The 18,274-nt window shown below is 40.3% G+C and overlaps 1 protein-coding gene across 1 annotated transcript; it reads left to right on the forward strand.

The window, feature by feature from the left end:
• The first annotated feature begins 204 nt into the window (after positions 1 to 204).
• Positions 205 to 17,729, forward strand: LOC139734223 (uncharacterized). The gene is made up of 6 exons (XM_071645024.1): positions 205 to 217; positions 5,230 to 5,395; positions 5,666 to 5,907; positions 6,229 to 6,477; positions 9,791 to 9,909; positions 17,226 to 17,729. Exons 1-6 carry the CDS (start codon positions 205 to 207, stop codon positions 17,727 to 17,729), a joined length of 1,293 nt encoding a protein of 430 aa, XP_071501125.1.
• Positions 17,730 to 18,274: the final 545 nt, after the last annotated feature.

Here is an 18,274-nt window from a genome sequence, read left to right on the forward strand (position 1 = left end):
CTGGAGGTGGTAAAAGGAACTTTTCACATTGGCGTTGCTTGCGGTGATAAGGACACAGCTTTCAGTCTTCTTTCTTTATTCTCTTCTATTAGAGAAGGGTGTCAGTATTTGCTTCGCTTGCTTTAATCCTTGTTTGGATCTTCTCTCCACTCGGACCGCTGACGAGAGGAATCAAGCTACCAGTTCTTGAACACGTTTTTCATCATGACTCATAAGGGTAAACACAGATGCATTATACTATTGTGGAGTTTTATGATATCCGTATTATAACCGAGTTGTTTACCTCACATTAAAAAAAAAAGAAAATCAGATTTGTTGCTATTCATCATGCTTTGCTTGCAGGTTGGGTAATTTTGGAGATGATTTCATATGCTTACCCTATAGCATCAGCGCGGTCTACAGATATGGCCTCTATGATTATATGCTGTCATTATTCACTCATAACTTTTGTGTCCTGTATTGTGGAAGGAAGTATGATATTGTTTCCATTAATATCTGGAACAGAATTCCTCGCTTGTGCCTATTTTCAGAGAGTCGTTTTACGTGTAATGGTGTAGTGAAGGGAAGTTATATCTTATGGGCCTAAGGGCATTTCGTGCTATCAACACATTTTGTTTTGTTTTTAAGAATGTACTCTTATACTCACAAGGACCCGAAGTGATGATTCACACCTCATTTAGGGGCTGCTGTTAATAACACTTGACTGTCTGCCAAATTTCGCTTGTTCTGCATGGTTATTCCCTTCAACCAATATGCTCTACTTGGCTCAATGTATATGCAGTATGTGTACAGCCAGTGGCGTTCTTGTTGTGGAGATGATCACGGAAAGTGTATTTTGAAGGGGGACACGTTAAAGAGATAGTTGTTTCAGATGGGGATTCAGATTTTTTTTTTTTGCAAGATAATTAGAAGCCTCTTACACAAAATATTAAAGTGCATACCACATGACATGTTTGAAGATGAAACAAAGTTTGACTAAGCATTTGATGAAAATCCGTTTTTAAATGGCTGAGATATCTAAAAACAAAAGGGGTCCTAATAAAAGGTGGGAACCCCTTTTTTAGGGACATTTTGTTTCACTTTTCTTCTTTTTTTTTTGTAAGAGGCTTTTATCTATTTTACAAAAAGTTACAATCTGAATCTCCATCTCAACCAAAACTATACTATCCCTTTAATCTATGACATGAAGATCGCTCTTGCCGTGACATATTCATTTATTCATCTATCTTCTCTCGTAGAGAATTGGCGCTACATCTGGCGTATATATGCAAAAGAATGACTTAAAATTCTGGCCCGAATGTGTCAACTTTATTGGAAATATGACCAAAACTTCCCTAGGCAAGTGGGTTTGTTTTGTTGAAAATAGTACCCAGGCAAATAACAGAACTTTACATCTTGAATTCTCAAAGAAAAACTTGAACGATGAACTAATAATTGGTTGATCATGACGGTGGTACATGCAGGCAAGCTAGTTGTCAAATGGGGATGCCAGTAGATTGCCTAGACAAATTTTGTGACTGTATGTAGGCCTACTGGTATAACTATTAAGTACACAATACTCTGCAATCAATGTGAAGGAAACCCTGTCACCTACGTGACGCCGTCATTCGATTTCAACTCTGCACGGACCACTTCTTTCAATAGAGTGACGTAACGGAGATCATCATTCGAGCGCATGTCACACACTTGTAACACCATTCCATTTGCAACAAGTTTCCTAATTCTGTCAACGCAAACAACGAAGTGTATAATATATAATTCCACTGTCGACTTTGGTAATACACAACTACTACAACTCTCGTTCTTCTCGGCATACACAGATTCATACTTGACACGCACATACACATCCACACACACAAACACACACACACACACACACACACACACACACACGCACACACACACACACACACACGCACACACACACACACGCACACACATCATTATTGTAATGTCTTCCCCTCCCCTTTTTGCCGCGACACAATCCTTCGTATCCAGTGCCGTTGGAAGTAACCTACATCCATCAACGAATACTTAATTCCAACTTGTCATTTCAAACAACCATCTCACTGCTCAGAAAGCAGAAGACAAATCGACTGGTACAGGGGGCAATGCTAATGGAAGAGCTTAGCACCGTATTTGTGCGTATAATGCGTAATACTGACAGTTCTTATTAGTCAGATTTTAGACATGTCTCTGGTGTTTATTTTTATGTAACGCTGAAACTGATGTGAAATAGTTGCATTTGCACGTAGAAAGAGTACGTCAGCTGTGCGTAAGAGACAGGGGCCTCGAAACGTATAGCATTGTATTGAAAACACGCTCTATACCTCTGCAATGTTGACTCATTTTGTTTTGTTTTTTCAGATGTGGAATTATTCATGGCGCTTCCTAGCTGATTTTTGTACATTACACAATGCTCTCTAAGTGTTGATTATTTTGCTCTTGTTGTTGTTGTTTTCGACTTTGTAAGATGCTGATCCACAGCAGTTACTTGAACAAGCAACTGGCAACATTCTTTGCATACATTCGATCCATTCACTCAAAGATGGCGCTGCAGATCAATAAATGATGGAAGAAAACCTTCAGTGCCATGGTATTTGAAGTCAAAATTCGGCAGACAGAAGTCATGTTAAATGCTGCACCTTTTGACTACCAGTCCGTATCCTTAGTGTAAAGATGTAACTATCCTCATGGGTCACATAGCTTTACAAAATGGCGCTTAAAAATGGTAAAATCCATCAGTGATGGATAGAGGAATTAACAGCGGTTTCAATTAGGCGTTGCTTTGTTTTCTATTCACGGTCAACTTGAAAACGCAGCAGTTGTTTCTCACGTCTCAAGTTAAAGTCGGCATTTATTGCCAAACATCAAGAATAGATCTTCAGGCGTTCAGATGCAACAAGATGGTCTGTTTTTAGACGAGGACGAGGAAGTAGGCAGCTTTGCCATAGGCGCTCCCAATTCGGTGTAGATCCATCAGACGCACAAAGCCCCACATGGGCAGCCGGTCCCTTTGTCTCGTGTTCTCCCGTCATAAGCGCAGCTATGTCCACTGAAGGCATGTTCATTGTCTATGATAAATCACTTACCCTTTTTTTGTGTGTTGGTGTGTGTTTGTCTGGGGGTTACCGCTTAAAAAGTATACTAGCGACGTTCCGCCTTGCACAAAAACATGTAGTCTGAGGCAAAGAAAATACCAGGTTTCATTCATAGTCGTCGAGAACGTGTTTTTGTGTTTGCCGAACTCTCCTTTCTTTACAGCCGATGCAGGAGAACAATAACTTTGATGCTCCCTTGCGGGCGGCAATCATTACTTGGATACACCTCTCCTTTAGCATTCTCATTAACCTGATGGTCCGCCTGACGCTCCTTATTATGGAGTCACACCGGAGTCATACCTTTGGCCGAGTTCGATTACAAGACACTGACTGAGCTGTTGCCCTCTCGGCGATTGTATCCGACTTAAATGTGGGTCAATATTCTGTGCAAGAAATGGAACGGGGAAAATATTTTTCCCCCAAACTGAGCTGTTTATGTTTTGGCTACTTCCATATGTATACTTCCAGGTTAATTTAGAGAAAAGGAGTCTTACCTGTGCAACCACTGATTGACGAAACGGAGCGAGTGTCTGTTTGATCGATGTATTGATATCGTTATATACACTGCTCTAAGTTACGTATCAATGAATGAAATAAGAGTATGCTGATAAATGATATTCAAGAAATGTGATTGATATTTACTGGATATCGTCCATTTTCTTTCAACTATAACTTTCCTTTTTAAACTTTTTTCTTTTACCAAACGCTGAAAGCAATATAAAAATTGTTGACGAGGATTATTGATGAAATATCTGTAAAGGATGACCTTGACCTTCGCTTAAAGTCCACTTTGTTGTCGTATTTGTAAATTGTGTAAAAACTCGGATGTTGATTTGCGAGAGACTAGAAGACTATGCGTCGGCGTACGGCGTCTCCTAGCAACGGATAGGGGACGGTTCACACCCGATGGCTGGTTACTAAGCGGTGTATGTAGGTGGTCATGTCTCCAGCAGTGTCTAGAGTGGTTAATACCACTCACTGCGGTCGGCGCGGTATTGGCGAATATTGACCATTTTTTACACCAGGAAGTTTGGCAGACGGGACTAGGGAGGGACTGGACAACACTCCATTGTCTTTTGTGTCTCGTTGGGCTTCTTATTTGTGAGATGTGCGGATTATAAGGGCGCGCATGAGTAATATTTCTTCCGGATAGAAACAGAGGGCATATAGACTGTCGATGGGAAACACAGTGCTTGCATTGACAGTCACCATGTTTCGATTTTACTCGAAGGACAAAGTGTAATCATTGTACATTGCTTTAATCTCCCGCTGTATATTAGCAACGGTGTTGTACACATTAGCAAGGTGTTAAACTGTGTTGCATTTATATAATATGAACGTTTGCAGCTGCATTCTTTTTACATCCATTGTGTAGGCACCTACACCCTCTGTGTAGCGTTTGACTTTTTTGTGTGATCATATTTAGACAACTTCGATCACACTGTAAAACAGAGCATCAAAATAATAAAGAATGATAACAATGATAATAATGTGTCAACAAAACCAATAGTATTCTCTTCCAAGTTAGGATAAACATGTAGTTATGCCATTTTTTTTTTGGTACTTGAAGATATCAAAGTGTTTAAAACAATGTCTCTATTTCTTGTCTTGTTGTACATTGTGCCCAATCTGCACTTTGAATAAAAACATGTCGAAAGTCAAATTGTCTTTGAAATGGCACAGATGTTTGAGATCAACAGCATCCAAAAAGACTTTCGTCATAAATGGCAATTATGGGACATCACCCAGTCAAACATGATCAGATATAGTAACTGTTATTATGGTACCTGCAATAATTAAATTTTTATCAGATGAAAAAACAAAAACAAACACACCATTACTAAATGATAGTAAGACGACATTTTGCGGTGTGATATGAAATATCTACACACTGTATAAAGTTCATGATTATCATCAACGATACATATGTATTACAATTTATCTCCATTACACAGCCACGTCGATATTGTATTGAATTGAACTGAATTGAATTGAATTGGATTGAATTAAATTGAATTAAATTGAATTGAATTGAATTAAATTGAATTAATTGAATTGAATTTAAAAGTACGTGTCAATGAAAACATTGAATTTTAAAACGCGAACTTTTCGCTATTTTCCGATGAAGGTCAGGGCGGTATCAACCAACTTGGCGGCGTGTTCGCAAATGGAAGACCTCTCCCCATTCACGTTCGTCACCGTATACTGGAGTTGGCTCACCTGGGGCTACGCCCATGCGACATTTCCCGCCAACTTCTGGTTTCTCATGGCTGTGTCAGTAAGATTCTCAGCAGGTAATAAAATATGTTTGTAGCTGGAATAACCACATTGCATTCTGTAGTTTTCTTTCAAAATTCAAGTTCGTGTGGTTTGCTTATTGCAATAACTCACATAATCACACGATGTGATTAAAGATATTTGTATTTGATTGAAAAGACACGTATTTACTGAGTATTTACTGGTCACTGGACACTTTATGTAATCCCACAATATATATGATTTATAATGCCTTCTAATAATACAGCTTAAACACTATAACTCTCCCCCCCCCCCCCCCCCTCAAGGTTTGCTGAGACCGGGTCGATCCTACCGGGCGCCATCGGCGGGAGCAAACCGCGAGTGTCGACACCGGCCGTGGTGTCCCGTATCGCTCTCTACAAACAGGAGAACTCGTCCATGTTTGCCTGGGAGATCCGGGAACGCCTCCTGCTCGATGGCATCTGCACCAAGGACAACCTGCCAAGCGTCAGCTCCATCAACAGGATTCTCAGAAACTGCTCTGGCGAGCCCGACGACGAGAGGGAAGGTGAGATCCTTCGACCATTAGCTTGGAAACAAGAGGAGAATGATAGGTGGTGACCGATATTGCGATTTCTTAACAACGTCAACTTTAGGACAGAGGGACTGATGATATATCATTTTTTCCCGTATTAGATTATCGTAATTACAAGAGGCCATCCCTGGTCTTGCCTTGATAAATTCTATAGCAGCCTTGAAGTATCTTGCTGTTTCTTCATTTTGCACTATCATTTTGTTCAGTACTGAATGATTCTATGTATGGTTCAGACATATATTCAATAACAAGTCATATCAGACAATTAAATCTGTGTATGTCTCCTCCTGGCAGATTCAGTTGAGGAGGACGAATCCAGTAACGGCCATAGCCTGAACGACGACGAGAAAAAAACACCGCACCGATCTCCGCAGTACGGGCGCGACTGCGACAACCGGTCATCGACGACTTCGCCGATGTTGAATACTAATACGACGAGAAGACCTTCGTTTGCCGTGGACGACATCCTAGGTCTCCGAGAGCAAGGGAAGAGAGTGAAAGAGGAAGATATCGGCTACGAAAGCAGCGCTTCTTCTGAGCCAAGTGAGTAGATAACCTTGTTGACATAATATTTTTCGTTCAAACATTCTCTTTTGCGCCTTTGAACCTGTACAGGACAGTACTGTACAGAACTGTAGTGTACAGACTGACAGAAATGGATTAAAAATGTTTGAACGTGACACATTGCTGTGATGTTCTTTTCATGTTACCACTGATCAATAGTCCGCTCCAAAACTAGGGCACACTTCCAAAGGTGTAAACTTATCTGAGCTAATGTAAGTCTCGCAGTTGGATTAGAAATAGCCGAAATAATCGATACGAGCGAGTCACCATGTAACAATACCGTGTTCATTTCACATGAGTGCAATGAGGCAGTGACACCAGCCACAATAATTCGAAACATTCTCATAAATCGCCGCTGCTGAAATCCCATCGCTCCCGCCCACAGGATTAATCCATACACCGAAGTAGTATTGGGTAATTTAGATGGACCCCCAAATAACGGGTGACAATTAGCGGGGGAAATGTCTGTGTGATGATGTTGACTTCATAGAGGCAGAGAGAGAGGCCGCTAATTAAGTTGCATCTCTGGAGAAAAAGAGATGGAAAACTTTGCAACTAGACAACTCCCACTGGGCAGCCGTCTGTGTAATTTGAACGTAGCTTGCCCGCGAATCGATACCACATGATAACCGCCCACTCTAGAACGATTAGCTGGCCATAGGCAATGGAGTCACACGAATCTTGAAATCGACATGAGAGCCGTCTGCCGAAGGTTGGAATGAGCAATTATTATTCACGGTGTGATAAAACGGGGTATACGTCATCCACTTCGTCCATAGTAGTTCTATTAGCGTACAGATGGACTATGAATAATTATTGTATACAATATAAACATTTCAGGTATTCGTCCTGGAGGGCATTGACGGGATAATACCATAATTGTATTGTCGATAATATCTCATTAACTGTGACCTCTCGTTGTTTTTCCTATCTCTCCGAGCAGCGCCAATAAGTTCAACGATCAATCACTAATCAATGCCAAATGGAAAAAAAAAATCAGAGAGATATTAGTGGTTGCTCATCCGTTTTGTAATAATTATTGTAAAAGAAGCTAAACGATTTTTTAGCAGTATGAAACCACAGCCTAAACAGCTTTCCTCAGAAGAGATTGGACAATTGGACGGACACAATTCCGGCCAACATTACACTTTGCCTTACTTTACGATAATACACTTTAGTAATGAATAACTTCCATATATAATTATAAACAGTCTGTAGCCTAAAACGATATTTCTTTGCTAGTAAAACATATTCAGCAGAAATTAGATATAGCAGAAAGCCCCAAAGCTCTAATCGCTCGAATTGCTGAACATTAATGTTCCGACGACAAAATCTAATAAGATTATGGGCACATTTTGCAGAGTAGACAGAAAATGGTATCATGACACAATTCCGGCCAAAATTATACTTTGCCTTACTTTATGATAATACACTTAAGTAATGAATAGCTTCCATATATAAATAATATACTTTAACAGTCTGAAGCCTAAAACGATATTTTGCGAGTAAAACATATTCAGCAGAAGTAGAAATAGCAGAAAGCCCCAAAACTCTAATCGCTCGAATTGCTGAGCATTAATGTTCCGACGACAAAATCCAACCAAATTATGGGCACATTTCACAGAGTATAGACAGAAAATGGTATCATGTACAGCCTCAATAAACAAAAGGTATTGAAAACGCTACAAGGAAGTGAAACTTGAGTTGATTAATTTGGTGGAGCTGCATGTGATACCCCACCCCAGGGGACGGTAACGTGATAACAGGAAAATCCAAGCTATTGCAGATTTTGTCTTTATTTCTTACTGTCTCTAGGAATGAAATGACACAAATAGTTGCTGATCCGATTGTTCGCGAATTCAAATCCCAATTTCGGGGAAATTTGAAGCAGGGGAAGGCGTTCATATAATTATGGCTCCTAGCGAGATTATCCATCAAAACCTTGGGTTTGACACCAGGATTACCCCTGGGTAGATGAGGTTTCGACATCTTACCATCAATCTTCGTAAATGTGACGACGGGAGATGGAACCGAAATCCAGCAAATAACAGCCATTAAACATTAGCCACCTTTTCCACTATTAATCACACCAACTTTACATTTGGGTTGTTTATTTGAGGATCTACAAATTGAAGATGATGTTGGCAAGACAACATTAAAACTGAAAATCTTCATACATAGTTCAGTGGCTACGCGAAGATAATTTTTGTTAAACATACTTTTTTTTTGGCCTAATATTTCTTATGGTGTTGCAAGTGGAGTTAAAACTGAAATTTTGATAAACTCAAGAGTTCTGCAATAAAAAAAAGGAGGCATTTTTAAAAAAGTGATAATTAAAAACATCCCGCGGAAGTAATTAAGTAATTTAGAGCCTTTTGGGGCGGTAGGACCCTTGCTCACAAAGGTTCAGGATACACTAAAAGTCCCATTAAAACCTCGGCAATTGTCGCGGTTGTTTATTTGCATGAATAAATGTTTCGTTGCGCCATACCCGAGTGATACGTGCAATCGATTGCAATCAATCGGTGAAAAAGCCCTTTCTGACGGCGCACACTTTGTGCTGTATCGATCTCGCACAAGATTAGAGCTCGCGATATACTCACCCGAACTCTTTTTTTTTCGCTCAATCCGCTCACTTCAAATTGTGTGTGTGTGTGTGTGTGTGTGTGTGTGTGTGTGTGTGTTTGTGCATCACTGAAAAAGCATGCACACGTTTTTAAGAGAGACTTGCAAGGGACATTCTTCCAGAAATTTCCACAGTAACGCTATACTGACATATTATTATTTGTTCCAGGAGGGGCTATAACTATAGCACGCTATTTTTGGAAGAAAGTGAATGAGAAAAAAATGATTATTCTGAGCATTTTGTTTTGGCTGGTAAGGCCATGCTGAATGGCACAGAAGATAATTACTCATGGTATTCTACGAAATGGTCACAGTGGCGAATTGCGTATCGACTTTCCCCTTGAAAGAAAAGAAAAGCAAACAAACAAGTGGTAGGCGGGATGCCATAATGGTGTCTTAGACCAGGGAGGCGTGACAAAACCAACTCTACCAAGGTCGGCCACTCATGACCTTCTGCGGGGAATATGGGGACTTTTATGTTCACCTTTTCATACATACGCTCCTAATCGCTCCATTGGACAGCATGATGAGCTATAGAATGCCGCATCCTTTCTTGTCTTTGTAGTCCCTGTCCTTGCATTGACATCATATTCATCCTTTCTCACAGTTTCTTTTGTGCCACCCTGTGACCGTTCCTCCTACCCCCTTTCTTTCTATTCATTCTCAGATCCAAAGCGAGCCCGCCGTCAGCCTAAATGCTCCGACGCTGTCGACCCGGGCGAGAAGAAAGAACGACCTCCAGTTATCCCGATCTCAGAGTCACACAAGCTACCAGAAGATAAAAAGGTGGGTCATTGAAAAGACGATGAGCAAATACATTCATTCCCCTGTCCTTCCATATGCTGTGACGTATGCATGCTGAATTATTCATGACAGCAACGACTTACTTTCGAAAGACGGCAATGTGCCGGTTTGCGTCACTTCACTCGTGTGGGTAACATGTAACCATAAGGGAGAAGAGACGATTTGTATTTTTGTTTTTCGGATAGGACAAGAAGTTACGCCAATTTATATCACAGGAATTATGCTCACGTAAACAGCATTAAGAGATTCAGCATAGATGGCATTAACCTACATAAACCAGCGATGTCATTGTTTATCACTACATCGGTTACTTCATTAAATTTCGATCACAATTATATCAATATCTCTTCTGTAATATTCTTTTTGTTTTCCTCTGATGGTTTAAAGGTTTTGAGAAAACATCAGCCTTTGATCAACCTTTATTTTCCAGCAATCTTTTTTTTTCTTCACTTGAGACGAATAGATGGGTTTAGCATTATAATTAAAGATGACTGTGTTTGACATGTTCACTGAACAACAAGTAGTATTTTCTCTTCTACTGAGAGAGATGTTGGGAGTCTGTGCGGTATATCACCGTACATGGCAATGAAGAAATATATACTGTATATAATATATATATATATACATAATATATTTTATATATATATATATATATATATATATATATATATATTATATATATTATATATTTTTTATATATATATATATATATATATATATATATATATTCTGATTGATTAGGCGGCGCTTTGAAAAGAAGGTTACCGGTTATTCTATGTATATCAAATACCACAGTGTATCATTATAACGGAAAAACATTCCGATTTATTTAATGCAAGGACAATTAATATCACGATGGTAATAGCGGAATTAATTCACTCACGCGACATGTTCATGCATACACTCCCCTTGTTCACGTCCCTTGGACAAACGGGATCTCGTCTTCACCTGGTTTTGAAGAAAATTTTTTGAACAAAAATTTGAGCCCAGCAGACATTTATATATACAGGCCCAAGATTCTGGAACTCCCTTAGTCCAGACATAAAAAATGCTCCTTCTTTGTTTTCATTTAAAAAAAGATTGAAATCATTCCTTCTTAAGTCTTGTAATGTAACAGAAAGAAATTAATTTTGTTTGTTTATCCTTTTCAGTAAGTAGGTTTTGTAAGCACCAGGATGCTATTGATTTTTCATAGGCTTGTTAGGTCGCGTCTTTCGAGGAATTCCGCATCGCATCCCCTGTTTTTCCTATTGCAAACTTACGTGCCTTCACAGAACAGATAATGTTTTCTGCTATCAGCAATTCCATACAATTCTGTATATCACTTTCTCGTCGCTTTCAACGCTCTACACTTATAATATGGCTAATAGTCTCTGTTGGTTTGATCTTGAATGTACCGATTGATCTAGGCTTTTTGTTCTTAATTGTCTCGTCTCTTTACTTGTATTTCTGCTTCTTCCCTTTCCCCTTTTCCACTTCTTTTTTTCATCCCGCACACTTGTAGTTAAGTTTTCACCTTTTTTTTTTCCTGTGAGGTGCCCACGTTGTACAAGCATAGTCTTTTGAGTGGGTTCCTCCACTTTTTTTCGCAGAATGTATAGATATTTTTGTATGAAAAATGCCCAATTTTGTAATGATTATTGACAAATGTTATTCTTTGCTATCTATGTATCATTCCTTCAAACGCATGTCGAATCTATATTTTTTTGTACATTCTGTTAAAAGAAGTGAAAATAAACCTTTGAATTGAAAGAAGTGAAAATAAACCTTTGAATTGAATTGAATTGAACAAAAGAAATATTCCTCAACACGAGGTCAGGGCACTTATTGTGTATCTTAGTCTCTAAACTAAGTATATCAGAAACTATTAATAGAAAATGAAAGTAGATCCGTCTGGGCGCAACAATCTTTCATCCCGCCGCAGGCGCGAGGCGAATATTTCGATGCGCGGTTCTTTCTCCGCGACATCCTTTCACGCCCGATTGGTCGATAGTTCATACGTACGGACTGACTATCGGTAGCCACACAAGCACTTACAGTCCGCGTATATCGGTTGGGTCGACTGACGACAAGATTCAAAAGAAATATTCCCGGATCTGACGAAATGAAATATCAAGATCAATCGAGTCTACTCTGGACAGGAGATACAATAATGAAATGAGTGTAACCTCTGCCAAATGAAAGTTAGCGACCAGAACAAAATGGCATGAAAATATCGAGTACGAGCAACGTGTAGGGCATTTCCAATATCCGAAGGTGTGCCAGACAGACATCGCTATGTTAACATCTAATCTTGATTGCCTGTCATTGAAGCAAGCATTGATTCTTGTCCACTCCGAAGGATGTCATCATATTACACCCTAGAGTTTCTGAAATTCATTTGAATGCAAACGCTACACTTGAGCTCTCATTCGAACAATGACGGTACGGGGTTTAGAGATAGGGAGTACATTATGGACCTTTGTTTACCGTCTGTATGAGCTATTAGGTTACGGAAATGCTTGTGGGCTATTTGAATTTTTTCCCTCCTTGTTGAGGACTATCTTTGTCTTAGCTTTTGGCGCTACATGCTGTAATTGATTGGTTTGAGCATCACTTTACATTAACACGATCGCATAGCCCGATATGGATTTCGATTTCTTTCTTTCTTTCTTTCTTTAATTTCCTTACGAAAGAAGAAAATAGTTTCAATGGTAAATTGCATGAGTGTATATATATTTTTGGGATCTAAATAATATGGTGGAGGATGCTGAAATTAATTGGTCTACGCATCGTTTTACACGGATAATTCCCTGCAGAACGGAGACAAGTGCGGTGGGTCATCGAACGAGTGTCTACGAATACAAGTCCAGAAAGCTTGTCCTTGAAAATGTTGCCTTATATAAAAGGATATATCGCCCTCCCTCGCCAGGGATTGTAAACGGGTGATACCAATACGTTATTGAACGGATGATATAGTATTGGTGGTGATGAGAAATGGGCTTTTAACTTTTTTTGCGAGATATCAAGAAATTACTTGTGAAGTAGTTACAGAGCATACAATTAAAGAAGGAATTCAAAGTTTATTTGGTGAAATTCGGTGTTGGAATGGCCGAGACATCCAAAAACAAAGTAAAACAAAGCGGTCTGAATAAAAGGTGCATCCCACCTTTTATTAGTATTGCTCTGTTTTGGGTATCTCAGCCATTTCAAAACCAATTTTCATCAAATAAACGTTGAATTTCACCTGGAATTACATCCTCCCCCATATTTCACACGAGGTTTCTTATTATCTCACCCAGAACTGTTTGAAACCTCAAGGTAGGCCTCAACCAAAAATATATGATCCCTTTAAAGCCGGAACTATAAATCCCTCGCTCGGCGCGATTCGTATTGTAATCATCTGCCCACGGAAATCCGGCGAATCCTATACACGGCGACTACGGAGGTTTCACAATCTCACAGGAATCATTCTTTCCCTATAGTAATACTACTTGATTGCAATGACATTATTTGAACGCAACGTCAATGATTATGTTCAGAAGACTGGTCGTGAGAGGGTGATATAACGTCAGTCACTGAATCTTTCTCCCACTTTCTCTTCGTGTCCTTGAGCCGGAATCGATTTTTCTTTAAACGACTGTAACTTGGAAGAATTTCTGAATCCACGGCAAAAGAGCAGATGAAAAATCGAATAGTCATTTACATTACTCAGCCTTTTTCGGAGGTGACGGGGAGAGAGTATCATCTAATCCCAGCCGCGGGCGGTGCGCCTGGTAGACGGGTTCTACATCTTTAAATGCTCTTTCAACCACAGCTGGTATGTTTCTTAAACGCGGCTGAAAGTTATGTAACAGAAGTTGCGAACTCATGAAGTTGCGAACTCATGAACTCACTTTTTCTTTCATCTTGAATGCTTCTGATAACAACCTTGTAATTCGATGTTTTCATCCTTATTGTCCATTGGTGTTTTTTTCCCCAACAAATACAATTACATCGCTTTATAACATTTGAATACAAATAATAACACACCAACGTAATGAAAAATTTACAAACTGTGAACTGAGGTACGATGTTGTAACTTTCATGGCAAATACCGAAAGAAAGTTGTTTAAAATAGAGGGGACTGCTAATAAACAGGGCTCATAGTTTGTCGTCCCCTCATATACATATCTATTTCTTTTGACCATGTAAGTCTTGCAAGCGTAATTTACCATTGCTAAGCTTCATGACAAAAATTGGTGAATGATGCGAAATAAATTCTTTTTCATTGTTACTTATTAGAACAAAAATCCGGCAAACAAATCCAACAGAAATAGAGCTCTTATGATGGGGTGCATTATTCATTTAGACGCGCAGTATATCTCCAAAGATTGAATAATCCTATCAACAATGTGCAAGACGAAGGCACCATGCATCAACTAAATTTCTTCTTCATATTTCCACAAAACCGAAGATTTTCTTCATGGTCACAGTTCTTTTTTTTTTGTATAATTTCTGCTAATCAAAGAGACGTTTCCCTTAAAACACGAGACACTTTGTAATTCCTGAACTCTCAGTATCTTACGTTGTATGTCTGATTCAATGACACTTCCCCAAGGCTGTTTATCTGACTTTACTCTTTTATGAAAGTCAACTTGATCATGCTATGGGGAACTGCGCATTAAACACAATGCTTGTACAATCACAAAATGTTCAGAGTATTTCTTTCCCTCATTTGAAATCTTTCAATCTTCCTGTGTGACGGATTTTGGGTGTCCCAACTGGTGCAATGTACAATGTTAAAAAATATGCAGAGAACGGTTTGGACAAGTTGTGAAATACAACTGGTGAAATGCCCTTGGAAAGTCATCCGTACTGGTATTGACGTCATTGCCACGTGACCGCAGGAAATTCTGCAAGATTTCCGTACCGCCGACCAATCAGTTCCAAGGAGCAAGTTTTGTAAAGCAGTGGTCGAACATTTCTCTGAATATTTGATTAACTTCTATTACTGACCTCCACAAGTATCACTTCATATATCTCGAGTTTTGCCTCCCTCTTCAAATTTAACCTGGCATCCAAAGAAGGGAACCGCAAATAGTTAGAAACTCGATTCTTAACTTCTTCTGCTTATATTTACTTTCATGTCAAAACGCCGATACGGAATCTCTATAAATAGACAGAACCTTTATTTACTTCAAGGATTTCGAGTATCACTCAACAAATGTTGTTGTGTACTGCTCGTCTCCAGGGGCAACGCATGATACATTCCCGCCTTATTGAACATTGCAACCTATTTGTCTTTTGCGTCACATACATACCCGAACCTAATCGAAGCGTAATCATACCCTTTGAGGGGGAAAGACAATGACCAGTGCAGAGCTCACAGAGAAGGGGTCTCAGACTGAAACACTGACACGGACCACTTATCGTGCCTTTTGTTCTAAATCGTTCCTAAAAATCAATCGTGAAAAATATCAAACGCCAATCATCGCCACCAAAGCTTCATCAGTCATTGATTTGGGCTGCAGGACAGCAAGGAAGGGATGGGTGCAAATAAAACTCTTTAACTGCACGTCTTCACTTCTTTTCTTTGTTCCCTCATCCCTTCAGTTCGGCTCTTGTGCCCACAAATACCCACTTGGTATCGAATCGTGCCATATCAAAGTAACCGCGAACGATCTTGGTCAACAATCGCATGAAACCAAGCGAGCACTTCTGCCTGGGAATCGTCTTGGGCCAGTGCGGTCGATTGATCACGAGACGCGGTCATTCCGAAGCATTTTACGCGCTAGTCTGGTGTTCGTTAAAATGCGAGACATTCGCTGGCGGTTACACATTTTAAAGGACATCACCGTCGCTGATTACTAGTATTAGAGCGTAATAGGGGCACCGAATGCCTTTATAGTGAGTGTGGGAGCAAGCACAATACATTTGCGTTTTGATTCATTGCAGTTTACTTTCTTTCATGGATACAAATCTATATCTGTATATCTAATAAGACGTATTGATGCAATTACAAAATTCTTGCACCCCTTCTCTGCTATGTTAGAAGTGTGCCTCGTTGTTGGGGAGGGAGATTCTCAAGTCGCCTTCACACTAAGTGGACCTGCTATTGAAATGTTGTTTTCTCATATTAAAGTGGAATTAAGTTATGGATACGGTCCCCGCAATTCAAAATAGGCCTCCGCTCCCCCAGAAAGTTTCGCTTCCTTGCACAGCAACGACAACCCACCCCTTTTAACAGCGCGGCGAAACATGGTAGCCAACAAAGAACTCGTAACTTTCGATCGATAGGCAACAATTACTCGATCGAAGCTCTTGCTCCGCTCGATAGCACTTCAGTCACGCCATTCGATCGCCGGGTTCTATCTACTGATACACCTGCATGTCTATTAGACCGATACCAGGTGTTTTCTTTTCCTCCAAGTTTGTGTGAAACAGTTTACTTTATCTGGAAATTAAGGCCTGTAAATTTATGCGCCTCATAAACCGGTTCGTCTAATCTGCTTCCCTCTTTTAATACCACAGGAAGACTTTAATCGCACGGCATATCATCAGTGTGTGTGTGTGTGTGTGGGTGGGTGTGTGTGTGGGGGGGGGATCCATCCTTCTCGCACTGCATTTTATTGAGAGTTCCAATGACTGACATTATCCCACAATCTTCGAATATTTTGCAATGGAATTTGTCAGAAAAGTGCGAGGAATGATCAATACTTAATCATGTTTTCGAAAGTGTTGCTGAACTGTACAAAAAGGCAGAACTAGATTATCTGAAATGCGTTCACAATAAAACATGTTACTTTAACAAACTATCGTAAAAAGGCTTGCTTGTTAAAGGACTGGGTCTTACTGCTTCACCGAAATCCTTCCCCCAATGCCAATCCTATTGCCAGAGCGCTCAACGTTTGTTTCACTGCAAGTGAACATAGAGGGCGTTGTTCTGGTATCGATGATCGGGGATATTTTTGGATGGAGTTTATTCAGTCTCTCACCGTTGTTTCACTCCTCACAAGTGTTTATCGATTTCTGTTGCGTGGCTTTAGAATTCGCACATATTTTCGATGTTTACTGCAGAGATTAGGCAGTCCTTATCGACTCTCGCAGAGACAACACGGGAAAACATGACATATCCTTTCTTTGGTCCAAGGCGTCAAGATTTAATTCATCCATCAGAATTTTATTAAAAGAAGCCTGAAAGGTTTCCTCTGGCGATGTGTTTCATGTCCAGCGGAAGTTGCGATAGTTTTTATTCCTAAAACTAAACGCAAACGCTTGTGTTTAAAGCATCGTCTTTAATCTTCACTTGTCTATTTCTCTATGATTTTCATCCACAGGCCTACAGTGCAGTGCAATCACAGCAGAGGATAGAGACCTCGAGACCACCATCCGAATTGCCGCCTTCTCCTACCTATCTGCCACACCACCAGACCGCATTCCCGCCCCATCTCCCGTTTGTCTCCGCCCTGCCGATTGCCCGATGGGCGCTGCCGTTCCTGACTGCAGCCGGCGGCGCACACAAGTTCCATCAGTTGCCGCATCACCAACGTCCACCCTACCAGGGTCACACCCAACCGCTGCTGTACCACCATCCACAGGTGGCCAACCAGCTGCACCATCACGACCCCCATCGAGGGATCCACCCCAACAGTCCCGGTCATTTTCCACATCCCGCCGTTTTCAACCCGAGGTTCGTCTTCCCGATGATGGACAGGGGTCCAAAGGACGCCCTCTCGGACCGGACACACGAGATGAGAGTTTCCAATGGCGCAAATCTCAAATCTCGTCTGTTGGCCCTCACCACCCCGAGTGCTCTTCCCGCGAAAATGAGCGTATCATGAACTGACCGAAAGCCGAAAAAGTCAGTGACAGACGACCTACCAATACCTCGGTGCGTCAATATGAAATGACATCAGCAAAGGCATCAACTGGACTACTGTACACAATTCAAGTCATTTCGAGAATTGAAAATGTCTTCTTGTGTCATCATAGACTAATTAGTGAAACCAAATCGACTGTTCCATTGTTATCTTTTTAGAGCCTTGCATCAAGGTTTATCTAGGACGTAACAAGTTCCAACCAAGGAATCACTGAAAGTTGGAGCTTCTTATCGTATCTATCTCCATGACCCCATGCCATGCAATATCAAATTGACTTCCTATCGTGCATGGGAGCGACGTATCAATAATGATCAATGACTTGATGGGATATTATGTAAAAAGGAAAGGAGTGACAAAATGAAGGACTCGGACCAACCCACACACATCAGTTAAACGTAGTCATGAAAGTGTGATGTCCACTGACACAATATAACATGCAGGCGTTATGACAAATAAGTGAATGGATGCTAACTAAATACATGTACGTGTAAACTGCGCTACACTCC

Source organism: Diadema antillarum, unplaced genomic scaffold (assembly GCF_040938485.1).
Source record: "Diadema antillarum isolate AM-2024a unplaced genomic scaffold, OU_Dant_1.0 seq00000513_RagTag, whole genome shotgun sequence".
Lineage (NCBI taxonomy): Eukaryota > Metazoa > Echinodermata > Echinoidea > Diadematoida > Diadematidae > Diadema > Diadema antillarum.

Excerpts from the sequence above, each read along its gene's own strand:
- LOC139734223 (XM_071645024.1), top strand. Across the intron at positions 5,396-5,665 it reads GTCAGTAAGATTCTCAGCAG|GTTTGCTGAGACCGGGTCGA; the intron begins GTAATAAAATAT and ends CCCCCCCTCAAG. Across the intron at positions 9,910-17,225 it reads AGCTACCAGAAGATAAAAAG|GCCTACAGTGCAGTGCAATC; the intron begins GTGGGTCATTGA and ends TTTCATCCACAG.